This window comes from Capra hircus, chromosome 13 (assembly GCF_001704415.2).
Source record: "Capra hircus breed San Clemente chromosome 13, ASM170441v1, whole genome shotgun sequence".
Lineage (NCBI taxonomy): Eukaryota > Metazoa > Chordata > Mammalia > Artiodactyla > Bovidae > Capra > Capra hircus.
The window spans coordinates 42,217,585-42,241,654 of record NC_030820.1 but is presented as its reverse complement, the minus strand read 5'-3'; the positions used below and the strand labels follow the sequence as shown (position 1 = coordinate 42,241,654).

The following is a 24,070-nucleotide window of genomic DNA, read 5'->3' as shown; positions in this document are numbered from 1 at the left end:
CGGAATACAGGATCTAGTTCCCTGACCAGGGATCGAATCTGGGCGCCTTGCCTTGGGATGCGGTGTCTCAGCCACTGGACCAGCAGGGAAGTCCTTGTCACTGATATTTAAAAGAGAGAAAATCTCTCGATTACTGGAAAGAAGCAGTGATACACTCTGATGCCTTCAAGAGCTCGCGTCTGGCTGACTGGACATGCAGGGAGCGTCATGCCCGAGACTTCAGAGGGCAGGGGGCCAGGTGGGTTTTCAGATGCTTGGCTGAAGAGCAGACAAGTTGTTGAACTTTGCTCAGCCTTGACTGGACTGGATGGACTCTTACACTTAAAAATCCAAGACATTTTGATAATACTGTTCTCTGTTGCAATGGGGGAAACCGACACTACATGACAAGCAGTGGCGATGCTTTTAATGACAGGTTACAAAGCAAATAAGGATGTCAGAGAGCCAGCCCTTAGTGCCTTCAATGTACCAGGTGTTATACTCAGACCCTTCTGGCAGGTGGGCATTATGGCCTTTGTACAGATGAGAACATTGAGTCACTTGGTCTGAATTCTCCTGGACGGGGAGGTGCAGGGTTGTGTTTTAAACAGAGTTCTGTGCCGCCAAAGTCCGCTTCCTTCCTTTTATCTTACGCACTTGCCCTGACTCAGTAGTGGTGAGCTTGGGGGCACCTGAAGACAGCATCGCCAGGGCAGCAATGCCCAGAGGAGCCACGTGACTCTTCATGTGACCGGTCTCTGTCCCTGGCTTGTGAGATGGGAAACAAAGGCACCGCTGTTCAGCAGAAACCCACCGGGAAAGGCAAGTATTCTCTGTGAACTGAGGTCTCATTTAGGGTCATCAGACCTAGCAAAATCTGGGACACCCAGTTAAATCTAAACTTCTGATAAGCCACAAATGCTTTTCAGTGGAATTACATCCTGTGAAATATTTGGGATGTATTTACAATAAAAAAACATTCGTGGTTTATCTGAAATTCAACTGTAACTGCATCTTCTCTGGCATCCCTGACCTCATTGTATCACATCCTTGCTGTTGACTCTGCTCAGGAAACCCTTGCCTACCGTCTCCAAAAATCAACATGATTTCTGCCCTTCCAGGCCCAGCCCAGATGCCGTGTCTCCCGAGAAGCTGTCTCCTCGCGTGGCCCCACCAGACAGAGCCCTGACGTAGTCACAGAACAAGCCCTGCTCCTGTTACAGATGTCAGCTTCCTGAGGGCACAGGCTGGTCCCCTGTTCGCTGCCCCTCACTGACCCTTCACTCATTCCACAGAGATTTACTGGGGCCCACCTATGCCACCTGGAGGAGGAAATGGCAACCCACTCCAGCGTTCTGGCCTGGAGAATCCCATGGACAGAGGAGCCTGGCGGGCTACAGTCCATGGGGTTGCAAAGAGTCAGACACGACTGAAGTGACCTAGCACACATGCACGCACCTATGCCAAGTGCAAAACAGGCGTGGACCCTGATCCTGCGGGTTTTCATTTTGCAGAAAGGCCTCGTGTTCTCAGGCAGTTACAAGCAGTGGTGTGAAGGGATGGGACAGAATGTGGCAGAGGGCTGCTCTGAGGCTGTCAGGGGCCAGTATGAACAGGAGGAACCCACAGGACAAGTCAAGAGAAATTTCCAGAAGACACTGAAGTGTAAGAAAGTCTGGTCAGTTTGGGGAACTGAAGGCAGGGAAGTGGGACCCAGAGAGGTTTTCTACGTGGTGGGTGGGAGGCAGGGGCCCACAGGCAGTGTGGGACCATGTATGCTCCACCGCAAGTGGAGATGATCAGTCTGCAAGTGGGAGAAACCATCAGATGTGTTATCAGCTTTGGGGGCTGCTCGTGAGAGCTATGTGAAGGGAAGCATAAAAGTGGAGGAAACAGGCGCAATCAGAGGCCATTATGGGCATTCAGGCCAGATAGACGTGCGGGAGGCAGTGTGGACAGGGGCTCTCACAGCAGTTCCAGGCCCACCTGCTGTCCCACCTGGTCTGGAACTTGTCCACCCTTCCCAAATCCCTTCCCCTGAGGTAGAGGCTGTCTGCCTTGCCCCTGAAGCTGGGCAAGACTTCCCCAGCCGACCCTGACCGATGGCAGGTGGGGAAAGGCAGTGTGGACTCTCCCCTCTCTGGATGCTCACCTCTGGGACCTCAGCCCCCACCCCATGAAGACACTCACACAGGCCCATAGGGAGAGGCCTCTGGGGGAGGCCCTTGCAAAAACCTGAGCCGCCAACCAGCAGCAGGGATGCCAGACAATCCCTGACCCACAGCGTCCGTTAGACTCCGGCTAAGCTGCGGCCCACGGGACTCGAATGGGATTGATACACCTACCTTCCTCAAAGGGGACATGACTCCCTTCATGGGCTGAGGAGCTTAGGGCCCGGAACACGGACACTGGGGGTCTGCCTGTCCCCAGCTGTCCTAACTCACCCTGGGTTGGCTTTACCCAGGCTCTTACTTAGGGCAGAAATACATTTGTGTGTATGTCACTGTTATTTTGAGTCTTAACTATGGGAGGAGAATTGATATCCTAACTAATGGAGGCAACAAGGGAGGTGTAAATAGAGTGGACGGAAGCTCTGAGAAGGAACAGTGATGTGTGTGAACATTTTATTGATCTGCCTTCCCCACGGGCACGTGTATAAGGTCAGGAAGGGGGAGGGCTTTGAGAGCATATGAGATCCACACTCGCGGAGCACATGGTTCTTTCTTTGCTTTTGGAGGACATGTTTTTCTTGACCTGCAGACTTTTTTTTTTTTAACTTATATTTTAATCAGAGGATAATTGCTTTACAGTGCTGTGTTGGTTTCTGCCACACATTAACATGAATCAGCTGTAGGAATACATATGTCCCCTCTCTCCTGAACCTCCCTCCTACCTCCCTCCCTATCCTACCCACTAGGTTATCAGAGTACTGGATTTGAGCCCCCTGTGCTATATGGCAAATTCTCACTGGCTATCTATTTCACACATGCTAACGTGTATGTCTTAATGCTGCTCTCTCCATTTGCCCTACCCTCTTCTTCACCTGCTGTGTCCACAAGTCTGCTCTCTATGTCAGCTTGCAGACTTTTCTCACTGGTGATTTTTGTTTCAGTCTAATGTTAAATGATTAAACTGAGCTAGCTTAGTTCTTCTCGGCTGGGAGAACGGGGAGCATGTGAGAGAGACCCAGAGCTGTGGATTAAGGGACAAGGTAACCAGCAAGCTGGACTTTGCTTTACATGTTTCATGTTCATCTGAATCTTGGTTGATGATGGATTTTTCAATGAAATGGGGAAAAATAAAGCCCATGCATTCTACAAGCTGGGATGGGAGAACCCTCTAGAATTCTGAGAGCTGCTCTGAAGTTATCAGAGACTAATCCAAACAGACATATTCCGCTGCATTCAGGCTGTATCTGTTCACTCAAGGCTTTCAGTTAGCCTCTTAACTGCTGCTGCTGCTACTGCTGCTAAGTCGTTTCAGTCGTGTCTGACTCTGTGCGACCTCAGAGACGGCAGCCCAGCAGGCTCCCCCATCGCTGGGATTCTCCAGGCAGGAACACTGCTGTGGGTTGCCATTTCCTTCTCCAATGCATGAAAGTGAGAAGTGAAAGTGAATTCGCTCATTCGTGTCCGACTCTTAGTGACCCCATGGACTGCAGGCTACCAAGCTCCTCTGTCCATGGATTTTCCAGGCAAGAGTACTGGAGTGGGATGCCATTGCCTTCTGCAAGTCTCTTAACTCAGTTCAGTCAGTTCAGTTCAGTCACCCAGTTGTGTCCCTTGCGAACCCACGAATCACAGCACGCCAGGCCTCCCTGTCCATCACCGACTCCCGGAGTTCACTCAAACTCATGTCCATCGAGTCAGTGATGCCATCCAGCCATCTCATCCTCTGTCGTCCCCTTCTCCTCCTGCCCCCAATCCCTCCCAGCATCACAGTCTTTTCCAATGAGTCAACTCTTCGCATGAGGTGGCCAAAGTATTGGAGTTTCAGCTTCAGCATCAGTCCTTCCAAAGAACACCCAGGACTGATCTCCTTCAGAATGGACTGGTTGGATCTCCTTGCAGTCCAAGGGAGTAATGCTTTTACAGCATCACAGTTCAAAAGCATCAATTCTTCGGCGATCAATTTCTTCACACTACAACTCTCACTTCCATACATGACCACTGGAAAAGCCATAGCCTTGACTAGACGGACCTTTGTGGGCAAAGTAATATCTCTGCTTTTTTTCTAGGCTGGTCATAATTTTCCTTCCAAGGAATAAGCGTCTTTTATTTTCATGGCTGCAGTCACCATCTGCAGTGATTTTGGAGCCCCAAAAATAAAGTATGATACTGTTTCCCCATCTATTTCCCATGAAGTGATGGGACCAGATGCCATGATCTTCGTTTTCTGAATGTTGAGCTTTAAGCCAACTTTTTCACTCTCCTCTTTCACTTTCATCAAGAGGCTTTTTAGCTCCTCTTCACTTTCTGCCATAAGGGTGGTGTCATCTGCATATTTGAGGTGATTGATATTTCTCCCAGCAATCTTGATTCCAGCTTGTGCTTCTTCCAGTCCAGCGTTTCTCATGATGTACTCTGCATATAAGTTAAATAAGCAGGGTGACAATATACAGCCTTGATGTACTCCTTTTCCTATTTGGAACCAGTCTGTTGTTCCATGTCCAGTTCTAATTGTTGCTTCCTGACCTGCATACAGGTTTCTCAAGAGGCAGGTTAGGTGGTCTGGTATTCCCATATCTTTCAGAATTTTCCACAGTTTATTGTGATCCACACAGTCAAAGGCTTTGGCATAGTCAATAAAGCAGAAATAGATGTTTTTCTGGAACTCTTGCTTTTTCCATGATCCAGCAGATGTTGGCAATTTGATCTCTGGTTCCTCTGCCTTTTCTAAAACCAGCTTGAACATTTGGAAGTTCACGGTTCACGTACTGCTGAAGCCTGGCTTGGAGAATTTTGAGCATTACTTTACTAGCATGTGAGATGAGTGCAATTGTGCGGTAGTTTGAGCATTCTTTGGCATTGCCTTTCTTTGGGATTGGAATGAAAACTGACCTTTTCCAGTCCTGTGGCCACTGCTGAGTTTTCCAAATTTGCTGGCATATTGAGTGCAGCACTTTCACAGCATCATCTTTCAGGATTTGAAAGAGCTCAACTGGAATTCTATCACCTCCACTAGCTTTCTTTGTAGTGATGCTTTCTAAGGCCCACTTGACCTCACATTCCAGGATGTCTGGCTCTAGGTGAGTGATCACACCATCCTGATTACCTGGGTGGTGAAGCTCTTTTTTGTACAGTTCTTCTGTGTATTCTTGCCACCTCTTCCTAATATCTTCTGCTTCTGTTAGGTCCATACCATTTCTGTCCTTTATCGAGCCCACCATTGCATGAAATGTTCCCTTGGTATCTCTAGTTTTCTTGAAGAGATCTCTAGTCTTTCCCATTCTGTTGTTTTCCTCTGTTTCTTTGCATTGATCGCTGAGGAAGGCTTTCTTATCTCTCCTTGCTATCCTTTGGAACTCTGCATTCAGATGCTTATATCTTTCCTGTTCTCCTTTGCTTTTCACTTCTCTTCTTTTCACACCTATTTGTAAGGCCTCCCCAGACAGCCATTTCACTTTTTTGCATTTCTTTTCCATGGAGATGGTCCTGACCCTTGTCTCCTATACAATGTAACGAACCTCAGTCCATAGTTCATCAGGCACTCTATCTATCAGATCTAGGCCCTTAAATCTATTTGTCACTTCCACTGTATAGTCATAAGGGATTTGATTTAGGTCATACCTGAATGGTCTAGTGGTTTTCCCTACTTTCTTCATTTTAAGTCTGAATTTGGCAATAAGGAGTTCATGATCTGAGCCACAGTCAGCTCCTGGTCTTGTTTTTGCTGACTGTATAGAGCTTCTCCATCTTTGGCTGCAAAGAATATAATCAATCTGATTTCGGTGACCATCTGGTGATGTCCATGGGTAGAGTCTTCTCTTGTGTTGTTGGAAGAGAGTATTTGTTACGACCAGTGTATTCTCTTGGCGAAACTCTTAGCCTTTGTCCTGCTTCATTCCATACTCCAAGGCCAAATCTGCCTGTTACTCCAGGTGTTTCTTGACTTCCTACTTTTGCATTCCAGTCCCCTATAATGAAAAGGACGTCTATTTTTGCATGTTAGTTCTAAAAGGTCTTGTAAGTCTTCACAGAACCATTGAACTTCAGCTTCTTCACTGTTACTGGTTGGGGCATAGACTTGGATTACCGTGATATTGAATGGTTTGCCTTGGGTTTGCCTTGGAAACGAACAGATATAATTCTGTCGTTTTTCAGATTATATCTAAATACTGCATTTCGGACTCTTTTGTTGACCATGATGGCTACTCCATTTCTTCTAAGGGATTCCTGCCCACAGTAGTAGATATAATGGTCTTCTGAGTTAAATTCACCCATTCCAGTCCATTTTAATTTGCTGATTCCTAGAATGTCGACGTTCACTCTTGCCATCTCGTTTGACCACTTCCAATTTGCCTTGATTCATGGACCTGACGTTCCAGGTTCCTATGCAATATTGCTCTTTACAGCATCAGACCTTGCTTCTATCACCAGTCACATCCACAACTGGGTATTGTTTTTGCTTTGGCTCTGTCCCTTCATTCTTTCTGGAGTTATTTCTCCACTGATCTCCAGTAGCATATTGGGCACCTACCGATCTGAGGTGTTCCCCTTTCAGTATCCTATCATTTTGCCTTTTCATACTGTTCATGGGGTTCTCAAGGCAAGAATACTGAAGTGGTTTGCCATTCCCTTCTCCAGTGGACCACATTTTGTCAGACTTCTCCACCATGACCCTCCCGTCTCGGGTTGCCCCACAAGGCATGGCTTAGTTTCATTGAGTTAGACAAGCCTGTGGTCCTTGTGATCAGATTGGCTGGTTTTCCGTGATTATGCCTTAAAAAAAAATCCTGGGAGAATAAAGGCTATATTGCCCTGGCCCGCCACCTGCTGGTGGCTCCAGGAATGGCAAACTGGATAAACTGCCACAGGCACAGTGCTCTCATTTTCTGGGTGTTGAGTTTTGCACTTTCTTTCCCCTGTTGCAATCCCTTAAATTTTTTTTTTTTTGTAAATACTATCTTGTATATATACATACATATATATATATACTTTACACATATATATGTAAAATGTGTGGAGTCCCAGCTATTTTCAAATGACAAAATTGTATTTCTCCCCAGTCTCCGCCCTGAAATTTCACGGGGTCAGCTGTGCTCTCAGAAGGACTGCCTGCAGCCTCTGGGTGCTGGTCATGTGCGGGGCACTGAAAACCCCGGGGCAGGTGGCAACCACTTTCTGGAAGGGGACACAGGAAGACAGCATCAGTGATCAGTGCGCTGGGTCATGGCAGAGCTCCATGGGTGCGACTGAGGGACTGTGGCAGCGTCGGTTAGGAAGCAAAGCTGAAGCCGGGACCAGGGAGTCACTGTGGGGTGGAGCCGACCGGATCGCTGCGCCTCCTGTCCAAGGAAGGTCCCAGGGAGACCGGGGAAGGGGTGGTGTGCAGGCTCTGGAATGAATGTAGGGAGCTTGGGGGAGCACAGGTCTTTTTTGTTTACTTTTTATGTTATACTGGGGTATGGTTGATTTAACGGTTTTCAAAATTTCTGATTTTAGGGGTAGGCTAGGTTTTAAGTGAGCTGGATGTGGGGCCAACTTAGGACGTCCATGCAAAAATGCACAGCCAGCAGCAGCAGGTCAGGGCTGGAGGGATTCATTGGTCAGGGGCAGTGGGATGAGAGTGGGTGAGACGTGGCTGTGCAGGATGGAGCAGGGACAGAAGTTTGTACCGGTCAGGGCCTTATGGAGACAGGAAAGGAAAGAGAGAGAGCAAGGCCTAGAAGCAGGTTGTTGGAGGTGACAGGAAACCGGCTTCCGGAAGGTGGGAGTGGTTGCTCATTGAACTGAAAGCATCAGAAACAGGAGGGCCGAAGGACATCACCTGAATTGGCAGTTAGGTCCCTGTGAACTAGAGCAGCAGCTGGAAGCTGGTGGCAGGGACCGGCAGGGCCCGATCTGCCGGGGACCAAGGGCAGGTCGGGATGAGACAGGATGCTTGAGACCGAGGATGGTCAGAAGGGCTGCACTGTGAAGAGCCAGGGAAGGACAAGATTGGCTAGGAAGAGTGCTGAGTACAGCATCCTGGACGCAGCCAGTGCTCAAGGCCACGGGAGTCATCCCCCACTCACTGACCATATCAAGATCACATGTGCCAGGGCTGTTCTGAGCCCTGTAGATACAGTGCGTGAGCAAGAGACACAGAAACCCCAGCCAAGGAGCTTACCTTCTAGCTGGGGAGACAGAGAGCGGACAAAAGAAACAACTCAAGTTGTGTGGTGTATTCCTTAGTGGTCAGTGCTACGGAGAAAGCGTAAACTAAGGAAGAAGATATAACGTTGAAGGAAGGAAAGGATGTTTAGATCATGTGGCCAGGGAAGGGCCCCATTCAGTGAAGACCCAAAGGAAGTGAGAAAATTGGGAAGTGAAGGAATAACGCTAATGATTACTACACCTGTATTCGCATTCTCAGTGCGTCACTATTGCAGGAACAGGTGTAATTGGATCATCACCACTGTCTTTGCCAGTGAATGGTATCGTCATTACTATCCTCTCTGGCTCCCCAGTGGTTTTGGCAGCAAGTCTGACAGGCCGGGTCCAGCTGCAAGAGCCTCTCAGGTGGAGAGCCGCGCCCTGGGGAACCAAGTGCAACCCCACAGACGAGCGTCCCAGTGAGTGTGTACATCAGGTCCACAGCTCGGACGGGAAGGCACCTGCGGGCAGTCACTGCAGAGGAAAAGCTGCATCACGTGTGCACCGAGGGGAGATGGGCAGCACCTGGCGGGTCTTCCTGTCATACCTGCAAGTAGGGGTCCTCCTCATAGGCCACCCTCAGACCCAGAACAAGTGACACAGAGACACCTCCGGAGCAACAGGAAAGGCGCCAGCAGCTCGAGGAGGTGCAGGTGGAGAGTGTGTGACTCAGAGGTCACAGTTGTGTTTCTGTTGTTATTGTGTTAGTCGCTCAGTCATGTCGGACTCTGTGTGACCCCATGGCGTATCCCGCCAGGTTCCTCTGTCCGTGGATTTACCAGGCAGGAATGCTGGAGTGGGTTGCCATTTCCTTCTCCATGGGATCTTCCGCATCCAGGGATCAAAGCCATGTCTCCTGCATTGAAGGCAGGTTCTTTACCACTGAGCCACCTGGGAAGCCCATCGTGTTTCTACCAGAGCATTTATCTGGCTGCTAGAGATAAACACTTGCCAGCACTGTCTGGGAATAGTGAAGAATTCGACATTCTTGCCATGTCTGTTAAGTTCCCACCAGATTACTCCGAACAAGGGGACTGAGTTGCTTGTGATTAACACATACATTTTTCTTTAACAGATTGGCTGGGATTGATAATTATTCTTTGCATTAAAAAAAAAAGAAAAGAATCCAAATGCTGGAGGACTCATCCTCTCTTTAAGTTGCTACAGAATTTCTTAAAGTTATGATGTCAAGTGTCTCGTTTATTGGAGAGTCACAAATCACTTTCTGTGGGCAGGTGGGACAGGACACTCGACCAGTGGCTTCAAGAACAGATACCATCCTTCAAATGAGGTTATGAAAAAGGTTTGAAAATATCTTCGATGTGTTTTTAGATGTATTTATTATCCAAAGTGAGCCAATACAGAATTGTTATTAAAAAAATAATAACCTCAGGATGAAAACATTAGTTCAATGTTTTAATTAAACTTTAAATGTTTAATTAAATGCTTTAATGCACATTAAATGTTTTAATGTTTAACATTAAGAAGCAGAGTTTAAAAAAAAAAAAAGAAGCAGAGTTTAGAATACAGAAGCGTTTCCATTAACTGCTTGTAAACGTCTATGTAAATAGATCCTTGCATTTCCTTCCCGGCTTTGAAACCAAAAGCTAAACCACTGTAATGACCAATGAAAAGCCTGTGAAAGGAGAAAGTAAACAGGCCAGTCATGTTTTGTGGCTCAAGGCAATGGCAAGTTGCTACATTCTAAATGTTATCATGGCCTTTCCACATGTGATTTATTATAAAACATCTCACACATAACAGCCTGCATACTATTTTCTTTTTTAAAATACTATTTTATTTTTCGGCTGTACCTCGAGGCATGTGGGGATCTTAGTTCCCCGACCAGGGACTGAACCTTGGCCCCTGCAGCGGAAGTGCAGTCTTAACCACTGAACCACCAGGGAAGTCCCCACCCCGTATTTTCAAGCTTCCCTAAGGATTCCAGATGCTGACTTCATCATCATCATCAACTCCACCGAAGGTAGAAAAAGTGAATCAGAGACTGGAAAGCGTCCGACTGTGCAATGGGCTGTCATCAAGCCAGGAAGCCAGCCGCCTCATCCCGGGATGGGGGCGGTCCTCCACCGGAGGGGGTCCTCCACCTGAGGGGGCATGCAGAAACCACCGGCTCCTGGCCTGTTTCACTGCACCTGCTGGCAACTGAAGCAGCACACACACATTCCCATGGATTCACTGTCTACCTCTGGAAACGCCCTCAGCCATCGTGCTGTGGCTGAAGCACTGAAGGACGTCGGGGCTCCGTGTGAGATGCTGAGCCAGGGTGCCAGTGACGTCTGGAGAGTCCTGGAGCCCGGAGCTCAGGAGGAACTGGACACAGGCCGCATGCTGCCCCGCGCAGGCCAGGTGCAGGGCTGGGTGGGGACAGAGGACCCAGCTCAGGGCATCACCCACCGCAGTACAGACAGGGGAACCAGGTGCCCCTGATAGAGATTCTGGTTCCTTCAGCTGCACAGATTTCATAGTTCCATATTCATGCCTATGACGTTGTCTATTCTGGATCTAAACATTTTTCCTTTTAATTTGATTTGGTCAGAAATGGTTTTAAAAGTAATAGAACCAATTGGGGAGGATTTGAGACTTGTCTAAAACAGAGAAGTTAGTTAATGAGTCATGTCTGACTCTTTATCAACCCCACAAACTGTAGCCCGTCAGGCTCTTCTGTCCATGGGATTCTCCAGGCAAGAATATTGGAATGGGGTGCCATATCCTTCTCCAGGGGGATCCTCCCAACCCAGGGATCAAACCTGGTCCTCCCACATTACAGGCAGATTTTTTTACCATGTGAGCCACCAGGGAAGCCCAGGTGGCTTAGTGGTAAATAATCCGCCTGACAATGCAAGAGCCGTGAGAGGCCCAGGTTCAATCCCTGGGTCAGGAAGATCCCCTCGAGGAGGACATGGCACCCCACTCCAGTATTCTTGCCTGGAGAATCCCATGGCCAGCAGAGCCTGGCTTGGGCTACAGTCTGCTGCTGCTGCTAAGTCACTTCAGTCGTGTCCGACTCTGTGCGACCCCATGGACTGCGTCCTACCAGGCTCCCCCGTCCATGGGAGTTTCCAGGCAAGAGTACTGGAGTAGGGTGCCATTGCCCTCTCCGTGGGCTACAGTCTAGGGGGTCACAAAGAGTCGGATATGACTGACACACACACAGCAAATTAATGAGAACCAGGAGATTTTAAATGGTACAGAAGGCGTTTTCAAAGTTTTGTGAATTCACTGTGTAAGTTAAAAATATCCCTATGAGTAAGAAAGATGTAACGGAAAGAAAAACTGCTGACACACCTTCCCACTCTGGTTAGAAACTGGCACTGAGGCTTTGCAGTCTGCTTCCTGGGGGCCGGAAGAGCCCGGGTCCTGCTCCCCTGCCGTCAGGAGAAAGCTTGTGTCCCTGGACTCAGTGGTCTCCATCTGCAGCCCTGGACTGAGGGGCAGGTTACCTGTGAGCCTTGAAGCATCACAGGTCCCATTAAACCCTGGCAAGATGGTCACTGGTGCACAGAATGCTACTGAGAAAGTTTATTCCAAAGCCCAAGACTAAGGGGTTAGCTCTAAAAATATCTGAGCCTCAAATCTAAAAAAATTACAGTGACTAAGGTTTTAAAATACACTCCAAGAGAGGGCCTATGAAGAACCCCTGTGACATCCCGGGGGCTGGTGTGATCATGGATTAACACAGAAAGTGCTCTGACACAGGGAACTCTGCTCAGGGTTGTGTGCCAGCCTGGATGGGAGTGGGGGTTTGGGGGAGAATGGATACATGTGTATGTATGGCTGAGTCCCTTCGCTGTTCACTGAAACCATCACAACACTGTTAATCGGCTACACCCTGAGACAAAACAGAAAGTTAAAAAAAATTGCTTGGATGTCACATATGTTAAGTGGTTTAAACTACTATGAACACAGTAATACTAGAGGCAGTAAAGTATTATTGCTGCCATGGTAACAGCAATAGTTCTATAGCTTTGCAAGTGGATATGTTATTTGAATTAAAAGGTACTGAGCTATTAGAGAAATAATATTAAGACTAATTTTTCAAACATAAAAGTTCATTGTTAATTTTGTTAGGTGGTGGTGGTTTTGCTCAGTTGTGACCAACTCTTGTGATCCCATGGACTGTAGCCTGCCAGGCTCCTCTATCCATGGGATTCTCCACACAAGAAGACTGGAGTGGGTTGCCATTTCCTTCTCCAGAGGATCTTCCTGACCCAGGAATTGAACCTGGGTCTCCTGCATTGCAGGCAGATTCTTTACCAACTGAGCTGAAGAATATCTTAAGACTAGTTTTTCTAACATAAAAGTTCACTGTTAATTTTGTTTATATTCACCTTACTAACAATTTTCAAAGTCCATGTAAAATGAGATCATACCTGATCGATTTCTTTCGTCCTTGGAGTTGATGTCAGCACCCAAGGATAAGAGTGTCTGGACTGTGCTCACGTGACCTTCCTGAGTGTTGAAACAAACATGTTACCACTGCAGTGATGACAAAAGCAAGCCTTAGACACAAACTCTACTGCATATCAGGTGCTTTTTCTAAAGTTGTTGTTCAGTTGCTCAGTCATGTCCGACTCTTTGCGACCCCATGAATGGCAGCACGCCAGGCCTCCCTGTCCATTACCATCTCCCGGAGTTCACTCAAACTCATGTCCATCGAGTCAGTGATGCCATCCAGCCATCTCATCCTCTGTCGTCCCCTTTTTCTCCTGCCCCCAATCCCTCCCAGCATCAGAGTCTTTTCCAATGAGCTCAGTCGTGTCCAATACTTTGCGACCCATGGACTGCATCATGCCAGGATTCCCTGTCCTTCACTATCTCCAAGAGTTTGTTCAAACTCATATCCACTGAGTCAGTGATGCCACCCAACCATCTCATCTTCTGTTGCCCCCTTCTCCTCCTGCCTTCAATCTTTCCCAGCATCAGGCTGTTTTCCAATGAGTCAGTTCTTCACATCAGGTGGCCAAAGTACTGGAGCTTCAGCTTCAGCATCAGTCCTTCCAACGAATATTCAGGGTTGATTTCCTTCAGGATTGACTGGTTGGATCTCCTTGCTGTTTGATGGACTCTCAAGAGTCTTCTCCAGCACCACAATATGAGAGCATCAAAAGTACTTAACTAAAGTACTTAACTGCTAAAACTGAATTTTGGTATCTAAAGGAAGGCTCATCACATTACTATTAAAATCCAGTATAAATCATTAAATAAAGATGCAGGTGATGTTTAGTTATTAGAAGAGAGACGATCAACTTTGTAGCCAAATTACTGACCACTATCGTTGGGTTTCTGGGGAAGGAAATGGCAACCCACTCCAGGCTTCCTGCCTGGAGAATCCCATGAACAGAGGATCCTGGTGGGCTACCGTCCAGGGGGTCACACAAGAATCTGGCATGACAGCACACACGCAATGGTGCACAGCTGGGTTTCATCTCAATGTAAGGAGTTCAAATCTTGTGATTTTCTTAGAAGACAGAACTCTAAATCATCCAAGCAAACACGCTCTTTGCTAACCCCTTAGGGAAGAAAATAGACTGAAACACAATGAAACCTTCCAGGACAGGATTCTTATCACAGCTGGCATCGTCTTTTGTGAAGCAACTGACACGCCTTACATCCAGCCAGTCAGCCCATCAGTACCTGCTGAGGTGGAAAGCGAGGCTGCAGGTTCAATCTTCCCACTTGCTTTGGTCCCCTTGTGGCCCCAGAACACACACTCAGCCCACCCTCAACTATATACCATGTTGTCAGAGGGGAACATAGGTGGGAGAGTGCAGGTCCCCAGAAGAACATCTATTCCTGTTGCTAGAAAACAATGAAAGGCAGGCAGCCAATCATGCTAAAGGTTATACAAAACACGCGCATCTTGTGAAAGAGGAGGGTGTAAGCCAACTACTTTCCTAGCAAAAAGTTCTGGACTCCTTTAATTCTTCATGCATCAGCTGTTGTGGTTGTTTAGTCGTTGTCTGACTCTATGCGACCCTATGGACTGTAGCCCGCAGGCTCCTCTGTCCATGAGGATTCTCCAGGCAAAAATACTGGAGTAGGTAGTGTCAGCTACAAGCTGGCACTTACCAAGAGCACTGACAATGAGTGAACAAAAAGGCATTTGCCATGGCTTCTACGGAGACTGAACCCCATGCTGCTATAGCTGTTGACCTTCAACAACCCCTGAGGGAGTTCAGGCCGGCGGGAGGCGCTCTGTGCTCCAGGGAATCTGGGGGGACAGGTCTTTCTACATGGATGTTTTTAGGAACAGATTTTATGATCTCAATACTTGCATCTCCTCATATCTATAGAGAAGCACTAAGTCCCTTCATGGTGACATCAGATCCTCATGACTAACAAAAAAACCTTTTGAAAAATGAGTATTTTATGGTATGGAACGCCCCCTTCACCCAAACCTTACATATATATTGGCCTTCCCCCACTGCAGCTCTTGAGCTATCTGAGATGCTGCCTCACGGGCTGCAATCCTCATTTTGGCCCCAGTAAAACTTAACTTGCAACTCTCAAGTTGTACATCTTTTTCAGTCGACAGTAGCCGTTTTCTTTCCCAGGGAATCTTCCCGACCCAGAGAATTTGCATCTCCTCTGTTGGCAGGTGGGTTCTTTACCACTGAGTTGCCAGGGAAGCCCTTCATGTATCAGTCAGAGAGCCCAGTAAATGCAATTCCTTTGTCTTAGCTAAAGAAATCTTCTGAAATCCAGTAAAAGGATAAAGAGCTAGGAATTTCATACGATGGATTTTTATGGCTTCAAATAACATTATTCCTGAAAACAAAATGGGTAAGAGGGAACACCCAGCGCAGGCATTACACGGAGTAAAGGGCTTTTCTTTTTCACCCAGAAACAAATAGAGGCAGGTTTCTATGTAAAGGGACTCAGGGCTTCAGAATCAGGACCATTTCAAGAGTATGTTATGGGCAATTTCTTTCTTCCAAAGAGATGAAGCAGAAGAATCAGGACTACAGGTTACTCATCAACAAGGTTAGGCAAGCCCTTATGGAGCTGGAACACCGTTCTGGAAAGAAACAAACCTTAGCTGCGAAGTGAAGTGCCGTGAGATGGGTAGATCCTGCTCTTGCATCAATGTCGACACCAAGCTCTGAGACCAGGAATCGGATGGCTTCATCCTGCCCAGTGACTGCGGCCCGGTGGATGGCCTGGGCCCCCAATGAGTCCTCAGCGGACACGCAAGCCTAGGAGGTGAGGACGGACATGAGCAAAAGGAGCACAGACACTTGGGTCCACAGACCTTTTGATGTTTTGGCAAAACTGCCGTCTACACATATTTTTCTGGGTAGATCATACAGAGCTTTTGTCGGATTCTCAAAGGATGCTCTAACCAAAGAAGTGCTTAAGATTCAAAGCTAAGGTGCCAAAAAAAGTATAGTCACTAGGGAGAGTCTGTTGTTATTATTACTGTGAAACAGCTGCCGCTGTTTATTGAAGACATTTTGCTAACTGCTTTCTGTACATCTATTTAATCCTTACCATAACCCTGTGAAAAAGTGAAACTTGTCTGTTTTACATATGATGCTTAAAGAGGTAAAGGGGGCCTACAGTGGGGAAGGTGGCAGAGTTCTGAGTTCTGAACCCACCATCCGAATCACCATGCTTCCTGTTTATCCCCTGGGCTAAAACTTGTAGAAATAACCGAAGGGACGGAACCAAACCATTTCTCTACCTTGTGCTTTTTGAGGAGCAGTCTGGCCACGTCCGTGTGGCCACACTGAACAGCGTCCATGAAGGGCGTGAGGCCACACCTGTCTCTGAAGTCCGGTTCATACTGGCACCTGGAGCCCAGACCCAAAGCAACAGCTGAGAACAGTCACCACTTCAAACCCTACAGCGCTGACTCTGGCCCACCTGCCTTACAGAGCATCCGTGAGGACCTGATGTGCTGGCCCTATGTCCCCGCCTTAGCGTCTGGGGAGCATGTTGGTGTCGAGCAAACCTGCTCCTCCCCCAACTTCCCATCCCATTTTAGGGACTGTCATCTCCCCAGCTTCTCCTGCAGAGCTTTATAGTCACCCCTTATCGCTCACAAAACTTCTCAATTCTCCATCCAGCATGTGAAACAAATTAGTATCCTTCTTTCCAGCTTCATCTTCACCCATTAAGACGGAGGCAACAGGCAACAGCCTCCTACCTGTTTTTCTCTCTTTAGTTCCACCCAGCCGTTTTGTTCTTACCACCAACAGAGTAATCTTTTCACCACATGTTTAGGTTATGGCCACTCCTGGTTCAAGCCTTTAACTGCTTCCCAACCACAAAGGACAAAGTCTACAAAGCTCAGTATGACCTCGTAGGTCAGGACTACGTGGAACCTACTTACTTCTCCAGGTTCCTCGGGCCTCTCCTCCCTGTACTTAAGGAGACCCCCTTCAGCCCGGTCCCACAGCCTATCTGTCCTCCCTCCATTCCTACCTCCTCTTCTGCCTCTACTTTCTTCGTGGTCCTACTTATGTCTCCTTCTTGGCCCCACTGCCTTCTTCCATTCCTACTTCTCTGCTCCCACCATTTCTGTGATCCTTCTTCTTGGCCCCACCTCCTACCTGTCCCACCTTCTTCCATTCCTACCTTCTCCTGTGTTCCTATCTTCTTTGTGGTCCTACCCATCTCCCCTTTTTTCTCAGCTCCACCTCCTACCTGTCCCATCTTCTTCTGTTCCTACCTTCAACAACCCTGCCTGTCCCACCTCCTTCTCCTCTTCTAGCTACTGGCTCTTTGCTGCCTTTGCACTTGCTGGACACTCTGCCTGGAACATCCCAGCGCCATTCTTCACCTTGCCACCTCCAAGGCATCCTTCGCATTGCAGCTTCAAGGAGACCTCACAGAGCCGTCTTCCCCACAGATCTATAGGGACGACCTGTGCTCCTGCACAGAACTGAGGGCTTTCCCTTTGCAAAATTATCACAACTTGTAATTTTATGACATTTCTGTGATGGTGTTTCTATGCTCGGCTTCTACACTAGCCTGCAGGTGGTCAGGGAAAGGACTGTGTTTACTGCTCATTGCCTGGTGCCTAACACATCGGAGGCACTCAGAAAGCGATGGTTGAATGAAGGCGCATTAATGACTGCAGACGACACATTATGTCCCAACGTGCAGCAGGTGAGCCCTACACAGCGATGCTGTCAGGGTGCTGCATTCTGCTTCCTCTTCTTCACTCACCATCTCATGGGTAACCTCTTTCATCCTCTGGGTGGAATTGTCACTTCTAAGCCAATGGCTCCTATATCTTGGCCACACCTATCCTCTGGGCCTAGATCTGTGTCTAACTGCTCGGTAGACAACTCTTCCTGGGTGTCTCACAGGTACATGTAACTCAATGTGTCCAAAACTGACGTGAAAGCGAGTGAATGAATATTTCTTGGGTGAACAAATAAAGGGACAAATTCTCCCCAGGTTTGTTAGCTGTTTTTGTTTCACCTTTATCTGCTTATGTCCTTTCTTCATTTCTCTTTTGGTACCTTAGATTCTTTCTGAACAATTTGTCTGAGCTCTTTAGGTGGCAACTCTTTATGATACTGTCAGAATTAACAAATATTGTCCTCAATTTGCTGTTTTGTTCTTACCTCTGAAGAAGCACCTCTACTGCCTCTAAACAGCCATGCATTGCTGGGAGGAAAGAGTTGAGAATGAGAGCTTTTTAGTGCAAAATTAGAATGCCTCTTCCCTCTTGGCACCTCTCTCTGACCCGTCCCTGTAGCTGTGGGAGTATTGGGTTAGGCTTGCTGCCACCGCCCCAGAAAAGGACAGATTCAGCTGGAGGAGTGGGGAAGGGTCCTACTTTCACCTAATGGGTACAAGGCCCCTAATTTATCATCCTGTCTTTATGAGACTTTCATGGCAAACTTTTAACCCTAAACCTCCATCCTCATCCTCATGCTACAAATCCCTAGGGCCAGGCAGTTTTTGCCTGGGAAATGTAAAACATTGTAAGAGTAATCCATGACAAAATAACCAGGGATTTAATTCTGCTGCTAAAAAGAACTATCCTCCGTAACAAAGATTTTTGACTCTCTGTTCTCCACTGTTTTGTGTGAATGACTGGGTGCTAACTGCTCCTTCACAAGAGCAGGGGAGCTCATCAAACAGTTTATGAGCAGGGAATTCCACTCATATGCGAAGTTTTTTTCTTTTCTGGGGGAGATGGGGGGCTGTGTTGCAAGGCATGTGGAATTTTAGCTGCCCAACCAGGGATTGAACCCATGCCCCTTGCAGTGGAAGCATGGAGTCTAAACCACTGGACCATCAGGGAAGCCCCTATGTCCAAAGTTTTAAAAAGGATACCTTGGTTCCTAACTGCCCCTCGTGACCAGAACAACTGTGTGCCTACCTCCTCAATGATATCATGTCATGAGTCTTGATTCATGACATGATAGTCTAAAGGCCCCATATTCAAGTTCAAGGTACTGCCTAGTAGGCTACCAATTACGGTCTAAATGTCTTTATTTGAATTACTGGGCTGCTTAATGCCCCTTTTGTTTTACACTGCTACACTTTCGCTTTTAACTAATTTAAGATAATTTACAAATACTTAGTCCAGAGTTAAGGATAGTTACTCCAAACAATCAAAAGAGTGGCCCAGAATTATATTCGACATTATCACTGGATGAGTCACAATCCACTGAGCTTTGGGATTTAATTATAAGCACCCTTGTGCTTCCCAGGTGGCGCTAGTGGTAAAGAGTCTGCCGGTCAATGCCGGAGGTGCAACAGACTCGGGTTCGATCCCTGCATTGGGAAGATCCTCTGGAGGAGGAAATGGCAACCCACTCCAGTACTCTTGCCTGGAGAATCCCATAGACAGGGGAGCCTGGCTACAGTCGATGGGGTCCCAAAGAGTCAGACACGACTGAGCAGACTCTTGCTCATGTTTATTTAAATGGATAGCACCGTGGCAGGTGTTGCTGAAGATATGAGGGAATAGTCCCCTTTCCTTCTGCTTTTAATAATAATAATAATCATAATGACGTGAAAACAGCAGCTGTCCTGAGCTCACTGTGTGTGGAGCGCTGTGCTGAGGGACATGCATGCACCTTAATCCCCATGACCCTGTGATATGGGCTTTGTTGCTGCCATTATTCTGCGGCTAAGGAAACCTGCTTGAGAGATTAATTTCCTTGCCCAAGGTCAGAGACATAGTAAGGAACAGAAGCAGCCCACCATCTAACTTGTGGATGGCAATGGCAAGCCACTCCAGTGTTCTTGCCTGGAGAATTCCATGGACAGAGGAGGACTACTACTGGTAGGCTACAGTCCCTGGGGATTGCAAGAGTTGGCCACAACTTAGTGACTAAACCGCCGCCACCACCACCATCTAACTAACTGGGGAGGAGAAGACAGACAGAAGTGAAAAGTCACCTAAAACAAGAAAGAAGCACAAGCTGAGGGCCAAGTGACATTGGCTTTGTAAACTGTTTGCCAAAACACTCCAAAGCAGCTTGTGTTCCCTACCCCCTACTTCCCCTGTAGCAACCCCACCGTGGGGGGCATCCCGCAGGTCTGGACCACACCTGCCGTGTGCAGCGGGGTCCTCCCGATCTTGCTGTCTGTCTTCCAGACAGAAGGGCAAACTGCAAGCAGGTACTGGAGGATCAGAGGGTCGCCCTCGCGGCTGGCGATGTGAAAACTGTTCCAGCCGTCTTTGTTCTTCAGGAGTGGATTGGCGCCGTGCTCCACGAGATCCCGGATCACCTCGAGGTTTCTCCTTGTGCAGGCCATCATCAGAGGAGTCCTAAGGCCGATGGGACAAGCTGTCAGGTGGAACAGCAGCTGAGACTCTGGAAGCCTAGGACCAGGGCTTCAGAAAAACACACACCCATGGCGGAGACGGAAGACCTGGAGGACTCAGGGAGTCTGGGAAGCAGGCAAATAGCTTTGGCTGGCAACTTTCCTGCCTGCCGTGAGGAAGCTGGGAGAAATAACCAGGGAAAAACTACTCTGATATGGGTGCCCCTATAAGTGGGAAACACAGAAGAGGCAAAGGTGCTTCTGAACTAGTTTTTCGTATAGCATTGAAATGGAACAGAACCCACCAAAGTTACGATTTGTGCTGACTATCTGCAAAAGAGGCACTGTGCTAGACCATCCCATTCACTTCAATCAGTAACCCTTTATTAAACTGTGGGGAAACAACTTTAATAAGAGCATTTGATGGAGAAGGAAATGGCAGGATTTTTGCTTAGAAAATCTCATGGACAGAGGAGCCTGAGGGGCTACAGTCCATGGTGTTGCAGAGTCGGACAAGACTGAGAGACTGAGTATGCACACACAAGCAGGGCCAAATAAATATCTTTAAAATAAATAAATAAAAGATAAAAGGAGCAGCTGACACAGCGCCTTGCTGAAAGGAGCCCACACTGGTAGAGCAGGTACAACAGTGGTCCATTACGGTGAGTTCCTGACCTGATGTGCGTCCACAACTGAGGAGACTGAACCACATCACCGTCAACTACTCCTCCCACCAAAGTGATTCAGTGCTTCTGCTTCTCATCTGCTCCTGCGTGTGCGCATGCTCAGTCAGTCATGCCCAACTCGTAGCCCACCAGGCTCCTCTGACCGTGGGATCTCCTGGACAAGAATACTGGAGCGGGTTGCCATGTCTTCCTCCGGGGGATCTTCCCGACCAGGGATCGAACCCGTGTCTCTTGCATTGTCTGGATTGGCAGGGTATTCCCTGAGTTACCTGGGAACCCTCTCAAGCCCACGACCCCTGGAAAGCAGGGTAGACCCTGGTTACCTCCTATCCCCAGGGTCTGGCCCAGCCGGAGCTCAACACAACTAGATGGGTCTCAGCCAGGATTTGTCCTGAAACTGCCTTGGTATTACTTCATCATCGACAATCTTGTTTTCATTTTTTAAATTTTTTATTTTGTATTGGGGTACAGCTGATTAACAATGTTGTGATAGCTTTAGGTTAACAGTGAAGAGACTCAGCCATACATATACATGGACCCAATCTTCCCCAAACCCCCGCTCCCATCCAGGCTGCCACATAACACAGAGCAAAGTTCCCTGTGCTATACAGCATGTCCTTATTGGGACAGCTAGGGCATTTGAGATGGTCATGTACACACTGCTATATTTAAAATGTTTTGGTTTTTTATTTCTGGTAATGTAGTAATGAGAGTGAATGAAAAATCAAGAGGGAGAAACTTGGATGAATGAAGGCTGGAATCTTAAAGAAGGGGCTTCGTAGAGGGAATGACTCCAGGGAAGAAGGGACTTGCGAAAGCCAACAAGGTGAGAACAGTCAAAAATGTCTCTCTGTAACTGCACTTCCTGAGCCCACAGTCAAATGAAACTTGCCCTTGTGATAGTTGTTTGGGGAGGCTGTTTCTTTATCCACAGTTCAGTTCAGTTCAGAGATCTCTAGTCTTTCCCATTCTATCATTTTCTTCTATTTCTTTACATTGATCGCTGAGGAAGGCTTTCTTATCTCTCCTTGCTATTCTTTTTCCACAGAACTGTTTTAAAAGAGGTAATATGCCTCCACTATCTTTAGACCAACTTACTAGCAGCAGAAGAAAATGTCTTGTGCTTAGTCACAGCCAAAGCGCAAACCTCAAAACATAAGGAGGCCTATTGCCCCACGCCAGTGGGCAAGATGTACTTTATTAAGCTATATGGCTGTCTGATGCAATTCTTTTTAATATAAGATCAGGGATTCCTTGTGGATTCATTCAGGAATTTCATTATGTTATGAACCTTCAGGTGTTCAAATCTCTAAGCAAATGGACAGACACAGTGAGGACTGAAAACCATGTGGATCTATTAACAGAATGCAATTGCTTCGTGTGATGGTTACAGGTGTGGTGTTGGAGAACTCTTGACAGTCCCTTGGACTGCAAGAAGATCAAACCAGTCAATCCTAAAGGAAATCAGTCCTGAATATTCATTGGAAGGACTGATGCTGAAGCTGAAACTCCGATACTTTGGCCACCTGGTGTGAAGAACTGACTCATTGGAAAAGACCCTGATGCTGGGAAAGACTGAAGGCAGGAGGAGAAGGGGACGACAGAGGATGAGATGGTTGGATGGCATCACCAACTCAATGGGTGTGAGTTTGAGCAAGCTTTGGGAGTTGGTGACGGACAGGGAAGCCTGGTGTGTGGCAGTCCATGGGATCCCAAAGAGTCAGACATGACTGAGGGACTGAACTGAATTGATGGACTAAAGGTGAGCACTGTGCCTGTGGAGGTGGTCATGTGATAAACCACACAGAGCAACCCACATACTTACCTGTGCTCACCTGTATAACCGTGAAATCTGAGTAAGTGTCCTGATTGTAGCAATGTCAGTTTCTTCTTTTTATTACTGTACCCCCCCTGTAAGATGTTAACTTTGGGGCAAGACTGGGGGAAGGTGCATGGGACTTCCCACTTGTCTTTGGAAATTTCTGGGAAGCTATAACTAGGAATTTCAAAACGGAAAGTTAAAAAGTGTCATGGGTGCAGTAATCATTTAGCTACATGTTTCCAGAACATCCCGTCTGGGGCCCAAGCAACACGCAGTACCTACAGGCAAGTCGTAGTTTGAGTCTGTTCTATCTGAGCATGCTCCTTACTGCTCTCTGCTCTATCACCGGAGGCAGTCTGGAACAGGAGGCTGCAACAGTTAACCTCACAAGGGCAGCAACGATGCTCTGCTCTGTAGGGGAAGGCTGACCGGCTACGGTGTGGAGGCCGACCAAGAGTGGGAATCTACCATCAGCGGGGAGGGGTGGGGGCCCTCTGCAAGGCCCACCACTTACCAGTCGGCCTTCTTCAGGCAGTCGACCGCGGCCCCCCGGCCCAGCAGGTACCGCACGCAGTCCCGGTGGCCCATGGAGGCAGCCTCATGCAGAGGCCGCTTGTAGTCCCGGTTGGCGGCTTCGATGTCCAGGTCCCAGGTCTCGACCAGATAGGCCAAGACGTCCCGGCGGCCGTGGCGGGCGGCGCAGTGCAGGAGGGTGTCCCCGGCCGGCCCCGCGCAGCCCGCGTGTCCCGCCGCCCGCAGCTCCCTGCGCAGGGTGCACAGCCGGCCGTCCTGCACCAGACGGAACAGCCGCCGCTGGTCAGCGGGCCCGGCCATGGCCGCGGGCTCAAGGCCCGCTGAGGACAGCCCAGGACCCTCCTCCGGACCCGCCCCGCCTCCGCCGGGGCCCGCCTTCGAGATCCTCCCCCGGGACCCTCTGGCCCCTGGGGACCCTCTTCCGGATGCACCCAGCCCCCCAGACCCTCAGGTCTCTGGCTGACCACGCGCCCCGCAAGCCGCCGCGGACGCCGCCGCCCGCGCTGGCTTCATTTTGGGGCAAACCCTCTGGACTGCCGCCGAAGGCCCGGGTCACACGCGACTCCGGCCCCTCCTGGACGGGGTGGGACCCGCGCGTCCCCGCCCACGATCCCGCCCCCTGCAGGCAACTCCGCCCACAACCTCGACCCCGCCCACCCCCGCCGGCCGCGGCCCCTCCGCCGGTCCCAGAGCCTCGAGGAACTCTGGGAAAGTTTCTGCTCGCCTCTTCCGCGCTAGCGGAAGCTCTGACTAGAAGAGGCCCGCTAGCGGGGTGGGGGGAGAGTGAGGGTGCGCATTCCGATTGGCCGCTGGAGTCGACCCCTTCGAATGCGCGCTATGATTTTCCGGGGATGCGTTCTATCAGTGTCGCCGGCGGGCTCTTCTCCGGCCGGCTGCGGCGGAGGCGGAGCTGGTGAAGACTGTCTGCGGAC

General features: G+C 48.6%; 1 protein-coding gene across 6 annotated transcripts; it reads right to left on the bottom strand.

Moving 5' to 3' along the window:
• ANKRD16 (ankyrin repeat domain 16) lies at window positions 1-23,839 on the bottom strand. Of its 6 annotated transcripts, none has more exons than XM_018057292.1 (7): window positions 23,119-23,839; window positions 19,880-20,100; window positions 17,936-17,978; window positions 16,042-16,150; window positions 15,392-15,553; window positions 12,728-12,806; window positions 1-747 (listed from the first exon to the last, which is right to left on the bottom strand). In XM_018057292.1, exons 1-7 carry the CDS (start codon window positions 23,436-23,438, stop codon window positions 647-649), a joined length of 1,035 nt encoding a protein of 344 aa, XP_017912781.1. In that variant the 5' UTR covers window positions 23,439-23,839; the 3' UTR covers window positions 1-646. The 6 variants fall into 6 exon arrangements, with proteins under 6 accessions (XP_017912781.1, XP_017912782.1, XP_005688188.3 ...); XM_018057293.1 differs by lacking the exon at window positions 1-747 and adding an exon at window positions 9,828-9,972; XM_005688131.3 differs by lacking the exon at window positions 1-747 and adding an exon at window positions 10,123-10,711.